The sequence below is a fragment of the Eptesicus fuscus genome, chromosome 12, assembly GCF_027574615.1.
Source record: "Eptesicus fuscus isolate TK198812 chromosome 12, DD_ASM_mEF_20220401, whole genome shotgun sequence".
Taxonomy (NCBI): Eukaryota; Metazoa; Chordata; class Mammalia; order Chiroptera; family Vespertilionidae; genus Eptesicus; species Eptesicus fuscus.
The window spans coordinates 38,656,542-38,668,627 of record NC_072484.1 but is presented as its reverse complement, the minus strand read 5'-3'; the positions used below and the strand labels follow the sequence as shown (position 1 = coordinate 38,668,627).

General features: G+C 42.0%; 1 protein-coding gene across 16 annotated transcripts in view; it reads left to right on the top strand.

Annotated features, from left to right (window-relative positions):
- Positions 1-11,453, top strand: part of TCF4 (transcription factor 4) — a 335,268-nt gene extending 323,815 nt beyond the window's left edge. For 8 of the 16 annotated variants that reach the window (XM_054724480.1, XM_054724485.1, XM_054724475.1 and 5 more), the window contains 5 exons: positions 4,474-4,609; positions 6,217-6,379; positions 9,427-9,656; positions 10,126-10,266; positions 10,678-11,453. In XM_054724480.1, coding sequence (XP_054580455.1) covers positions 4,474-4,609; positions 6,217-6,379; positions 9,427-9,656; positions 10,126-10,262 — 666 coding nt within the window. In that variant the 3' untranslated portion in view covers positions 10,263-10,266; positions 10,678-11,453. The remainder of the gene's footprint in view (positions 1-4,473; positions 4,610-6,216; positions 6,380-9,426; positions 9,657-10,125; positions 10,267-10,677) is intronic. The other 8 variants (XM_054724478.1, XM_054724479.1, XM_054724477.1 and 5 more) reach the window with 3 other exon arrangements.
- Positions 11,454-12,086: the final 633 nt, after the last annotated feature.

The following is a 12,086-nucleotide window of genomic DNA, read 5'->3' as shown; positions in this document are numbered from 1 at the left end:
ATAGGCTGGACCCACTCATGAGACCTAAGGAGTGGCCTTAGGTCCTGCGAATCTTGGGTCCAAAGCCTAAATTACAGAAACCTTCATGATACATCTCTTTTTAATTTAATTTATTGGTTAATAAAATTATATAGGTTTCAGTGTTCAAGTCTATAATACATCATCTGTATATTGTACTGTGTGTTCACCACCCAAAGCCAAGTCTTCTTCTGTCCCCTATTTATCCCCCTAGACTGTCTTCTAACCCACTTCCCTCTGGTCATCACCATGCTGTTGCCTTTGTTTATAAGGTTTTTGGTTGGGATTTTATTTTCCTTAACCCCTTCACCTTTTTCACCCAGCCGCGCCCGCCCCCCCCGCCCCCCGCCCTCCTCCCTTCTGACAGCTGTACCTTGGGCAAGCTTAGTGAGGCTCTGGTTCTCACTATGAAAACTGCCTCACTAAAGTGATCTCAGGGCACAACGTCTCACAGAGGTCACTGCAAGCTCACAAGGACAGGGACCATCTCAACATCGCTGCCCCTTCTGCAGGCCCTGCAGACCATGGCTTTTATGTGCAAATGTCTAAGTTACATTTCATCTTAGCTCAAGTCATATTCAAATCCAGTCTCTTCGCTATGTGTCCCCAGTCCCTTGCAGAATTACAAGCATGGGCTAGATTCCTAAACACGTGTGAATTAATAAATGTACACTTGGATCAGTTAACAATTATTGAATATATTTTTAGATTTTAGTTCTATCTTTTACTTTTAGCATAAATATATCTAAAACCATATAGTATGTGACAGTCAGAAGGCTGTTCCTAAAGACTGCAAAAGCATTTGCAATCAATATTAATAAAGTGAACTGTTTTCATAGGCTGGCTTTTAACTTTAAACTATTGCTTATCTAGGTTAAAAGGTTATTATCAAAATGGGGCTCTAATTAAGTATGAATTTTCTTTTTTCTTTTTTTGAAAGGCTCCATCCCAAGAACCTATTTGCAAGTTTAAAAGAACCTGCTTTTTCTAGTTATGTGATCACGCTATGTGGAAGATTGACAGACCCTGACCCTGGCCTGTACAGATAGGAGTATTGGTTCCTCCGGCTGTTTCTGAGCTACCCTAGTGGTGGATTTGTGCTGGCCACCTACTGTCTTTCTTTCCTTGTCTTTTATGAGACCAGAAGTAATGTTTCTGAAAGAGAAGTGAATAGGATGCTGTTGTGGCCAAGGAAACATGCAAACCAAAGCTAATTCTTCAGATTAGAATATTATCTGATAGCCAGAGACATTGGACTTGATCCTAGAGACTCAGGCTCATTACACATGGATCGGAACCTATCATCCATCCTTTATTTGACCTGGAATACACCTCATTTACAAAGGAGGTCTTAAAACAGTAAGGATAACTTAGTCCCCAACTTCCTTTTTAAAAAAATATATTTTACTGATTTTACAAAGAGGAAGGGAGAGGGATAGAGAGTTAGAAACATCAATAAGAGAGAAACATCAATCAGTTGCCTCCTGCACACCCCCCTACTGGGAATGTGCCCACAAGGAAGGTACATGCCCTTGACCAGAATCGAGCCTTGGACCCTTGAATCCGCAGGCTGACACTCTATCCACTGAGCCAAACCGGTTAGGGCCCCCGACTTTCTTTCTGGAAAATAATTGATATATTGCTTGAGATGATCTAAAATTATCTATGGCAAATATATAAAATTAGGTAACATATATGGCTAAAATCGGAACAGCTATATTCTCAAACATATTTGTAATAATATGTAAGATTTTACTGTCATTGTGCAGGATAGAGATTTAAAATTAAATGGATATGAACAAAATAGAGGCAAAGGCAATTGGAAGTAAAGGCAGCTTGAGTTCTGAGGGTACAGGAACTACTTAGACCCTTATGGTAATGTATTAACACACATATTTTCAGAACACAGAAACCTCTATTTTCACTGTGTACCAGTTGTTTGAAATATATCTTCTTCTTGCATTAAACATGGGACTTATTCTCTAAAACTTCTAGTATTATTTTCTCCATTTTGGGCTTTGAGTAACTCATCCATTGTTATACAACTATTAAAGAAACCAGTTACACTTAGAATCTGGACTCATCATTGTATTATTTTCACTCAGTTACACTGTCTTTCATAATAGTTGAGGCAAAGAAAATAGAAGGGTAATTGGTTGTGAATTCTTTTTTCCTCTTGTAAAAACTAATCTCAGTGTGACCAAGAGGGGGAAAGAAGAAATTACAGGATCAATGTCTGAATATATTTTAAGTGAAAAGCAAAATATTAACCTTAAATTACATCATAAATGCCTACAAAGAAGGCTTGAAAGTTTTAATAGAATAATTCTAAAACATCTCTGCTATGCTCAGATCCAAGGTTACCTAGTGATTCCAACTTAGAATCCTCCTTTGTGGAAGTCCAAGAACTGAAATCCACTGGGAATACCAAAAATATGAGTCAGCACTAAGGTAATTGTATAGGTTAACATTGACAGACTTAAAGAGTGACCGTTTGATCAAGGCCTGTGAAATTCATGCTTACAAGTTGACATCTTGGATGGAAAGGGTAATCATCGAAGGAATAAATCTGGGAAATGTACAAATTTAAAAATGGCAAACCAAAACCTGAATGGCAAATAGTTATCAGTCTTTGTTTGGAAGGAAAAATAAAAACATGTCCCAACAGTGAGTGAGAAATGGTTGGCGGGACTGTGGGCATGGTCTGCCTCTAAGGGAACAGGCTTCAGTTACACATGAAAGACAGGACTGGCATGGCAATGGCATTACGTATGTGGGAAGGGCTTACACTTACTCCATGAACTCCAGGGGCTGAAACTAGAACCAGTGGTGGAATGTGCAAGGAGATTGACTTTGGGTGAAAATGGAATGGATTGCTTTGGGAGACCATCAGGGCCTCAGTGCATTTGCTGCACACACATAGGACCTAAATAATCACCATTTAGAATGATCCAGAAAGGGACTCAGGCACATAGGTGGCAGACAGCACAGGCTTCCTCAGATCTCTCAGCTACAACATTCATTTATGCTTCTCGAGTCTTTAAATCCTGTACTATTCTTGCTCTATATTTTGAATCTGAGCAATTAGTATGATTTAATTGATCCTTTCCCCTGCTCCTGAATTATCTGCTTTGAATGGTCTGTAGCGGTGAGAACTGGGTAGTGGGCTGCCTTAGCTAGCATGCCTCTGCTCAGTTCTGGGAATGCGACTGCTGTCAGCTCAGATGCTTGTTGTTGCATTCCTTAGAAATACTCTTTAAACATTTGGTAGCAAAAGCGTGGTGATTCTCCTTGGTGGCTTTATATTTTGGATTAGAAAAAATTCAAGTTTTTGATTTATAGCAGTCTAAATTCGTAGATAGATATTTTCAGTGTTAGACTCATTTTCTTGTGTAAATGTTCACCCAACAACAAGCTAAGAAAACAACTAGTTGGAAATGCAAACGAAAATGCAACTTCTCGGGTTCCTCTTAGTTTGCAAAAGCTTAATGTTCTGCTTTAAGGCGGTGTACCCTCTAAAGTCGGCGTCGCTGTCTTCATGTCGTGGGTTCAACATCTCTGGGCCAGCGTAGGTAGTACTAGTTAATAAAAAGCTCAGCAGCAGGTTTTTCAGACCGAAGCATCGTGCTGTACTCTATGATTTTATTCTTGGAAGCATAAAGACTGTTTACAATATGGTGTCTTCCTGGGATCAGAATAGTGGAAAAAAAAAAAATGGAACAATGTCCAAACTCTTTGCATGGCAATGATGGCATTACTGGTGTGTTTAATAAAACCTTTATTGGGACATTTTCCGGTGTGGTGGCACTGGCAGACACGGTCCCCCTTTGGATTTGGAACTCGGCAGCTGATGAAATACAGTAAACATTAATTTGGGATGGGCTGCCAGTTTTGGGAAGCCAGGTGACATTTTATTCTATTTACCGAGCAGGGGCTGCGTCCCATACTGCCGCCGTTTCCGCTGTCACAGGCTTAGCTGGCATTATGGAAAAAAAATGGCAGGCCTGAGAATCTTATCCCCTGAAATGAAAGTCGAATGCCAAATTGAAATTCCTGTAGGATTTCCGATAGCAATGGGGGAATTGAGAAGCCCACAATTAAGCATATGGGCATTAAGATAATTGTCAGATCTGTTGGCGGACATGATAGAAGACAGATGGGTACGAATCAGTGCGCTCCGCTGCAGCACCCTGGGAGACAATTTGACGTTTTACCTGCCTGAGCTCCTCTGCCATATTTGTCACTGGATGTACAGCACGGCATCTTGCTGAGCGTTAAGTGGTTGTGCAGGGCACGCTAGGTGTATGTGTGGTCCTTCAGCGCCCTCTAGTGAAATGCATTTGGGAGTTTTGTTTTGCAAAGGCCAGTCTTCCTTCATTAGGTCCTGGCTACCCCAGCAAATAGCTGTCTCACCTCTGGTTCCCACTAAACTCTATGGTTCCTCTCGCCTTGCAGGTCGGGGCCCATCGTGAAGACGGAGTGGCCCTGAGAGGCAGCCATTCTCTTGTGCCAAACCAGGTTCCAGTCCCACAGCTTCCTGTCCAGTCGGCCACCTCCCCTGATTTGAACCCGCCCCAGGACCCGTACAGAGGTAGGTGCACTGGGGCACTTCTGTCCTCACACAACAGCAGAGCTAGTGCTCATCCCCAGCTTACTTGGCATTCGTCCCTCAGGAAGCACTGGCAGAAAACCAAGAATCAAATTTGGCCCAAAAATGGTAAGTAAATGGGAAAGTATTTAGAACAGCTAATTGTGTTTCTTCAGTAGCTGTTTTCTTCAAACATCCCCTGAAATCCTGGTGCTGTTTCAGCAGGGACCAAGACAACAGACTGATGAGAGGAAATTTTATTTTAGCTATTTCCACATCTTACTCATTCAGCTCCTCTAATATGGTTAGTTGTAGCCTGAAAATGATATTTCCAAATGAATAGGAAGGAAGGAAACTGTTTTTGTTGTTGAAGATTGGAGGAAATATAGGCACATCTTAAAAAAATGGAGTTGTTTGGACAATTTTCGGTATTGAGTCATCTAGCCCCATAATGATTACCTCAATCATACTGCAATGGGCTTTTCATGACCCCAGGAAGTTGTCCTGTTGGGGCAAGACCTGGGTCCCAGGCTCCCTGTGCAACTGACTGAGCAGGTGATGAGGAGACACTTGAATAACATCTCATTCCCCTCACGTTTAGAACAAGAATGATAACACTAGCACAGGAATATGTCTGAGCATTTTTCACCTGTTAAACATTGTACTCATCTGAGTATTAATTATAGAAGCGGATGCCACCCCATTTTTATTTGAATAGTAAGAATGTGGCAGACCATTCTTTTCAAGAGCCTTTGGTTTTTCTTTCTCTTTCCTAGATTAATGCTCCTTAAGCTTTAATGTGTATAAGCATGACTTGAGGTCTTGTTCAAATTCAGAATTTGACTCTGCAGGTGTGGGATTCTGCGTTTCTAACGGGCTCCCAGGTGCAAGGATGCTCCTGGCCCATGGACCAGATTTTGAGTGACAAGGTTCTAGGCACAGATTACAAGTAGAGGGCATACTCGATACACATGCTTCTATCCTAGACGTAAAGGATTGCATTAGGGTTGAGTTTTAATGTGTGTTGTGATCTTGAAAGTTGAGCAACAAGAAAGATCGAAATTTCTTCAGTGAGCAGCTATCTGCTTTCCATATGTACCATTTTTAAATGCTGATTACTCTTTGAGGATAAGAGAAGCCTAATTTCAGAATATCATTAGGATATCTATTGAAGTCTTGACTGTACATATTTAGCATACTCCCTGGGAATTATATTTTAAGGACATTTTTCTATTAAATCATTGCATATGGAAGAAACTCAATATAATAGCTGATATTTACTTGGGTTCTTAATCAGAACATTGAGGTGTATGATTTTCATGATTATGATTTTCATTGCAATTAAGTTGATGTTTTGTAGACAGTGAAATTACCATCTACTCCAAAAGATTGCAAAATAGAATTTAACCTCAGAGCCAAGGCAGAGAAAACTTGTTTCCCCGCAGGTGCATTTTTGAAACTTCACCAGGTAGTACATACACACACAAAAAAAGACAGAAGGGTCACAGTTGAGCAGCATGAATTGCATCGCTGGCAGCTCCAAATCTGGGGTGCGAGTAGGTGCCTGGAGTCTTTGGTGGAGATGTCACCTGGTCTCTCTGTTTCCGTAGGCATGCCCCCAGGCCTGCAGGGCCAGAGTGTCTCCTCCGGCAGCTCTGAGATCAAATCCGACGACGAGGGCGATGAGAACCTGCAAGACACGAAATCTTCCGAGGACAAGAAATTAGATGACGACAAGAAGGATATCAAATCAATTACTAGGTCAAGATCTAGGTAACAGTATATAATACTGTCGCTTCATTTAATTCCTTTATTGGACTTTGATGAAGTGAACAGAACAGGAAGAAACTATTCAGTTTTTTCCTGGCAGGTAAATCTATAGCTGAAAAGAAAATTAAAGGCCTACTCTAGAGGTACTGAAGTGTCGTTTAAGATACCTGTACTCTAGTGATGCCTGAAATATCTTTGCATTTATGAATTTGGACCCAGGGCTAATTATACGCGGTAAAAACAATTTGTAACTGATTCAAACACAAAGAGTTGATTTTTAAGACTATACTTACTCTACAAATTTGGTCAGAAATGTTCTTTCTAAAATATTTCTAAAAAGAGATCTTCATGATATTGAAAACTCAATTGATGTATATGCAACTGTAATGTTTTTCTTATCTCAAACGTGAGAAAATACTGATTTCCTAGCTATATTCTAAACATGTTGATATATATGTAAGAACAAAACCTAAATTGCTAATTTTTTTTTTCCTCCTGGATATTCCCTCCTATAGCAAAACAACTGCAGGACCTAACTGTCTCCTTGAACTTTAATCTGATAACCAGGTGGTTTTTAAATGCCATGGCACCCATATTTTTGATTTGCTAATTAAATGTACTAAAACGACACCTTCCTTTTAAAGGCTATTGTTCTTAAGGTTATATCTAGTGTCCTACAGGAATTAAGAAGATGCCACCTTTTCATATTGTCTTTATAATTATTATGATAAATTTTATTACATGCCCTATCACAAGTTCCAAAAACCCTAAAAGCTTCTAGCTTACGCCTTTCATCATCACTGCGGTTCCCTGACTCTTGGCCACGTGGTGAGAATGCTCGCCATCTTCTCTGTTAGTCCAGTCAGTCCTCAGGAACTTACGCAGTGGCCATACTTACGCGTCTTCATTTACCTTGTGACGTTTCAGCACAGCATTTTAACTTGCTGTTGAGAACCTGCGTACTTTAAGAGGTCACTCCTGTGACATTTACTTAAACCTCCAAAAATGTGTTGGAAGGCATTGCTTTTCAAATCTAGGCAGTTTGATTTGCATGACCAATTCTAATTAATTACTGGCCCCAATAACTTTGGAAAACAATTCCCATTTTCAGGCCCACCCTTTGAAAGGTATGGCATGTGTTTGATATATAAAAATATCACCCAAAATTTTTTAACTTCAAGACAGGCCCAGCAGAAACTTGACTATGTTCTCCTTTCACTTATTACATCCTATTTGTGTAGTGGAATGTGGATGTGAATTAATAGGCAGCTTGATTTCCTTGGCAACCGTAGAGGTCAAGGGTGAGGGAGAGAAGGCTCAGAAGCGAAGACGGAGGATCAGATGGCGGCAGAGCCTTTTCCGACTGGTTCAGTTCAGTTGTGTGTTCACTAGCACGCATCCACAGCAGACGATCCCATCTGCAGGAGAGTGTAACCTCTGGGGAGATGAGCCAAGTCTTACAACATCTTTCTCTGGCGCCTCCCTCCTACGCTCCCTTACAAGTGTTCTTAGCTTACATGGCCACCTTTATGTGCAGCATGTGCTTGCAACCCAGGAATATCACTTCCATTTTTGATCGATTGGGGCTTGTAAACCATAGTTGACCCTTATTGCACTCTGGAAGTTACCCAGAGATTCTCCCAAGTGGAAGATTTAGAGCCAGGTAGTTTAAGCCAACTTCATTAAGTGTACATCCCATTGACTAGATAACTTCCCACATGTCCTCCAGCTCTGAGGTGCTGTGATGAACACTTTTTTCTATGAACATTTCAGATTTGTGGAATTTTAAAATAGAGCTTAACCTTCATGGTTCTTTAGAGCCATGCTTAAATCTCTAGGTTAACATCCTTATAGCTGGTCGCCTCCATATTGTTTGTTGTTGTTGTTGTTGTCATGGAGAGCCTATTACTTTTGGTGAAGTTTACTTTATTTTTGATATCTCTCATGCCCCCAAACTCTTGCTCATATTAAATCCTCTTGCTCATATTAAATCAAATTCTTCTGCTCTAAGTTCTTCTTTTCTGTTCTGTCTTCCTGAAGCAAGACATCTCCCACGCCTCTTTTTACATAATCGCCTATGAAACACTTGAAGCCCTGATGCCACGAAACCTTCCTTCTTTATGCTATGCTTTCCAGATGGCTCATCCTCCTATTTGCCCTCCATTCAAAAGTTTCTTCTCCTTTGTCAGCATGACACCCACAAACAGAAGTAATCTTGCCTTTCCAGACTCTTACAGAGTCCAGCCATGCCTTTGGTATGAATCACACAATATTTCTGTTCTCACAGTCAGAGATTAGCTTTTTGGCTTCATTTTTGACTCACAATGAGTCAGAAGCTCTAACCGGTAGATCTTTGGAGTTTGTTTTGCTCTGTTTGTTTCACACAGCTCAAGTCAACTCAGGTTTCCCCTCGCTTGTTTTTGGATCATAAACACCCATCACGATAAAGCCACGGAGATCTTGTGTTTCTAACCTTTTTATTTAATGCATGGAGACAAGGAGACTCAGATACAGTAAGTGGAACGACCAAACCTTCAAAGCAAATTCATGGAGAAACCTGGACAAAAATCTTCACTCCCATTGCTCTGGTGTCTTCAATGTAGGACCAGCTTCTTAATCCTGATAGCTGCATCAGGTTAATTTTGACGTATCAAACTGTTTTTGCAATCACTTATTTTCCTTCAGTTTCAGATGTCATGGTATGAGAGTTAAAAAAACAAACAAAAGAACAACTTCTAAAACGAGTCTTTCTGGGTTGCCCTGCTGTGGTGTGGCTTCAGCTGAAGTTGACTGTGGCCCCCTTTTGCAGGGTGTAGCCTCGCCCTCCTGCATTAGTATGAGCGCCCCCTGGGCCCTAACGTTAACCTCTCCTGTTCCGTTTGAGTTTAATATCTAGGGCCTGGGACGGCCATCCAAAGCAATCCCGGCTCCAGTGCAAGAGCTTGAGATGGAAACATTCCGTGCAAACTCTGGAAGAAAGCAAAAGTGATTGAGTGACCGCCTTTCCCCCCGACACCGTTAGAAAATGTCCCTTCCCTTTTGTCCCGCAGCAATAACGATGACGAGGACCTGACACCAGAGCAGAAGGCAGAGCGTGAGAAGGAGCGGAGGATGGCCAACAACGCCCGCGAGCGCCTGCGCGTCCGCGACATCAACGAGGCTTTCAAGGAGCTGGGCCGCATGGTGCAGCTCCACCTCAAGAGTGACAAGCCGCAGACCAAGCTCCTGATCCTCCACCAGGCCGTGGCCGTCATCCTCAGCCTGGAGCAGCAGGTCCGAGGTCAGTGCCAGGCAGCGGCTCCTGGCAGAAGCCACGTCTCATGGGGCCGGAGGGAGCGTGCAGGACGCGCCTGCCTCGAGCAGCGGCAGAGAGGACACAGAAGCACAGCTCAGGATAGTGATGTCCATTGCAGACCGCGACTGCATCTGGCCGGCAGCTCCCCTTTCTCCTGCAGTTAAGCTATAGGGTTCTCTTACCACTAAGACGGCAGTGTGAAGCTTCCCTGTGCAGTCAGTCCTCGGGGCTTAGTGTTTGCTGCCCCGGCTTTCTGATACTATGCAGGGCTCTGTGAACCCACCACGCAGCTCACCCGCTACAAGTGACTGAGGGAGGGAGTCTCTAGTGCACTCTCTAACTGTGCCTTCCTTCTGTCTGTAAACCTCAGGAAAGGGTCCTCAGAAGGGTACACGCTGCCCTCTACCAGCAGCCTGGGCATTAACTGAAGGCTTTGTGCGTCCTTCTTCCACAGAGAGGAATCTGAATCCGAAAGCTGCGTGTCTGAAAAGAAGGGAGGAAGAAAAGGTATCCTCGGAGCCGCCCCCGCTGTCCTTGGCGGGCCCTCACCCTGGAATGGGAGACGCTTCGAATCACATGGGACAGATGTGAAAGGGCAAGTGAGCTCCCCTGCACCCAGCCTCCCCTGTGGTCCTCCAAGTGAGCTCCCTGCACCCAGCCTCCCCTGTGGTCCTCCAAGTGAGCTCCCTGCACCCAGCCTCCCCTGTGGTCCTCCAAGTGAGCTCCCTGCACCCAGCCTCCCCTGTGGTCCTCCAAGTGAGCTCCCCTGCACCCAGCCTCCCCTGTGGTCCTCCAAGTGAGCTCCCTGCACCCAGCCTCCCCTGTGGTCCTCCAAGTGAGCTCCCTGCACCTGACCTTCCCAGTTACTCCCACCGAAGTAGTGGCCAGAGCAGTCCATTTCCCCAGGTTAACAGATTTTCCCCTTGATAAAAGAGCTTATGAATAAAACGTTTACTTCTACTGTTGTCAATATATTAATTATTTCCCTTATTTTTTTCCTTTTTAGGTCCAAGCTGCCACATTGCTTCATTAACACAAGAGACCACTTCCTTAACAGCTGTATTATCTTAAACCCACATAAACACTTCTCCCTAACCCCTTTTTTGTAATATAAGACAAGTCTGAGTAGTTATGAATCGCAGACGCAAGAGGTTTCAGCATTCCCAATTATCAAAAAACCGAAAAACAAACAAAAAAAAAAAGAAAGAAAAAAGTGCAACTTGAGGGATGACTCTCTCTAACATATCATTCAGAATGTGCAAAGCGGTGTGAGCAGGCTGAGATCAGCCCAGAGACTGAATGGCAATCCTTCCACACTGTGGAACAATGCATTTGTGCCTAAACTTCTTTTGGAAAAAAAATATAATTAATTTGTAAGTCTGAAAAAAATATTTAATTTAAAAATTGTAAACTTGCAATAATGAAAAAGTGTACTTCTGAAGAAAACTACATGAACGTTTTTGTTGGTATTCAAGTCAGCTAGTGTTTCTAATTCCTGGATAGCGAATGGGGGAAGCTCGGCTGCCCTAGTAACAAAACCAGCAAACGTCCTGAGACAGCGAAGTGATGACATTAGCCATTCCTTAGGGTAGGAGGAACAGATGGATCTTATAGACCTATGACAAATATATATATAAATATATATATAAATATATATTAAAAATTTAGTGACTATGGTAAGCTTTTGTTCATTTGTTTCAGACTTTTTTCTCCTGTAAAAAAATAGTACTGATTAACTTTTTTAAAAGAAAGATTTTACTGTAAATACGGATTTTTTTTTTTTTTTTTTTTTTTTGGTCTTATTTCTGTCCCTTCCCGGTTTGTTATCGTAACCTGTAGTGCCAACTCTGCTTCCGGAGGGGTAGTGCAGGATGAAACGCTGACCCTGATGTTGCTTTTCATTCACAAATAAGTAGAACGTTGTTTCTCCAGTCTTTTGGGAACACAGGACTTAAAAGTCACATCATGTGTAGATATTACAAGCAGCATTACTGAGACATGGCAAAAGGAGTTTGTCTGAATTGTAATGTTGCGTGTGTGACCCTCTTCTGGGATTTTCAGAGGTACAAGGTTAGAATGCTACAATGTTACCACTGTGCCTTCCAATGTTTATATCATCGGAAACATAACATAATCAAAGTGGCTGTGATTTAACAAAATGATTAAAGTGTTACCTACATGTGTAGCCGAAGTAGTGTGCAGTGAGGCGTTTCTGAATACATGGTCAGATTTTTGGAAAAAAACAAAAACAAAAAAACAAGTAAAGTTCAAAAACCATCAAATGAGAAAATTGCAAGTAGTGTGACAGAGCTGATTGATTTTGTTGCTTTCTTGATTTTTTTTTTTTTTCAAAATGGGTTTACTAAGATGTAGATGATATAACTGCCTCCTCCATCTGAAAAAAATGCCAATATT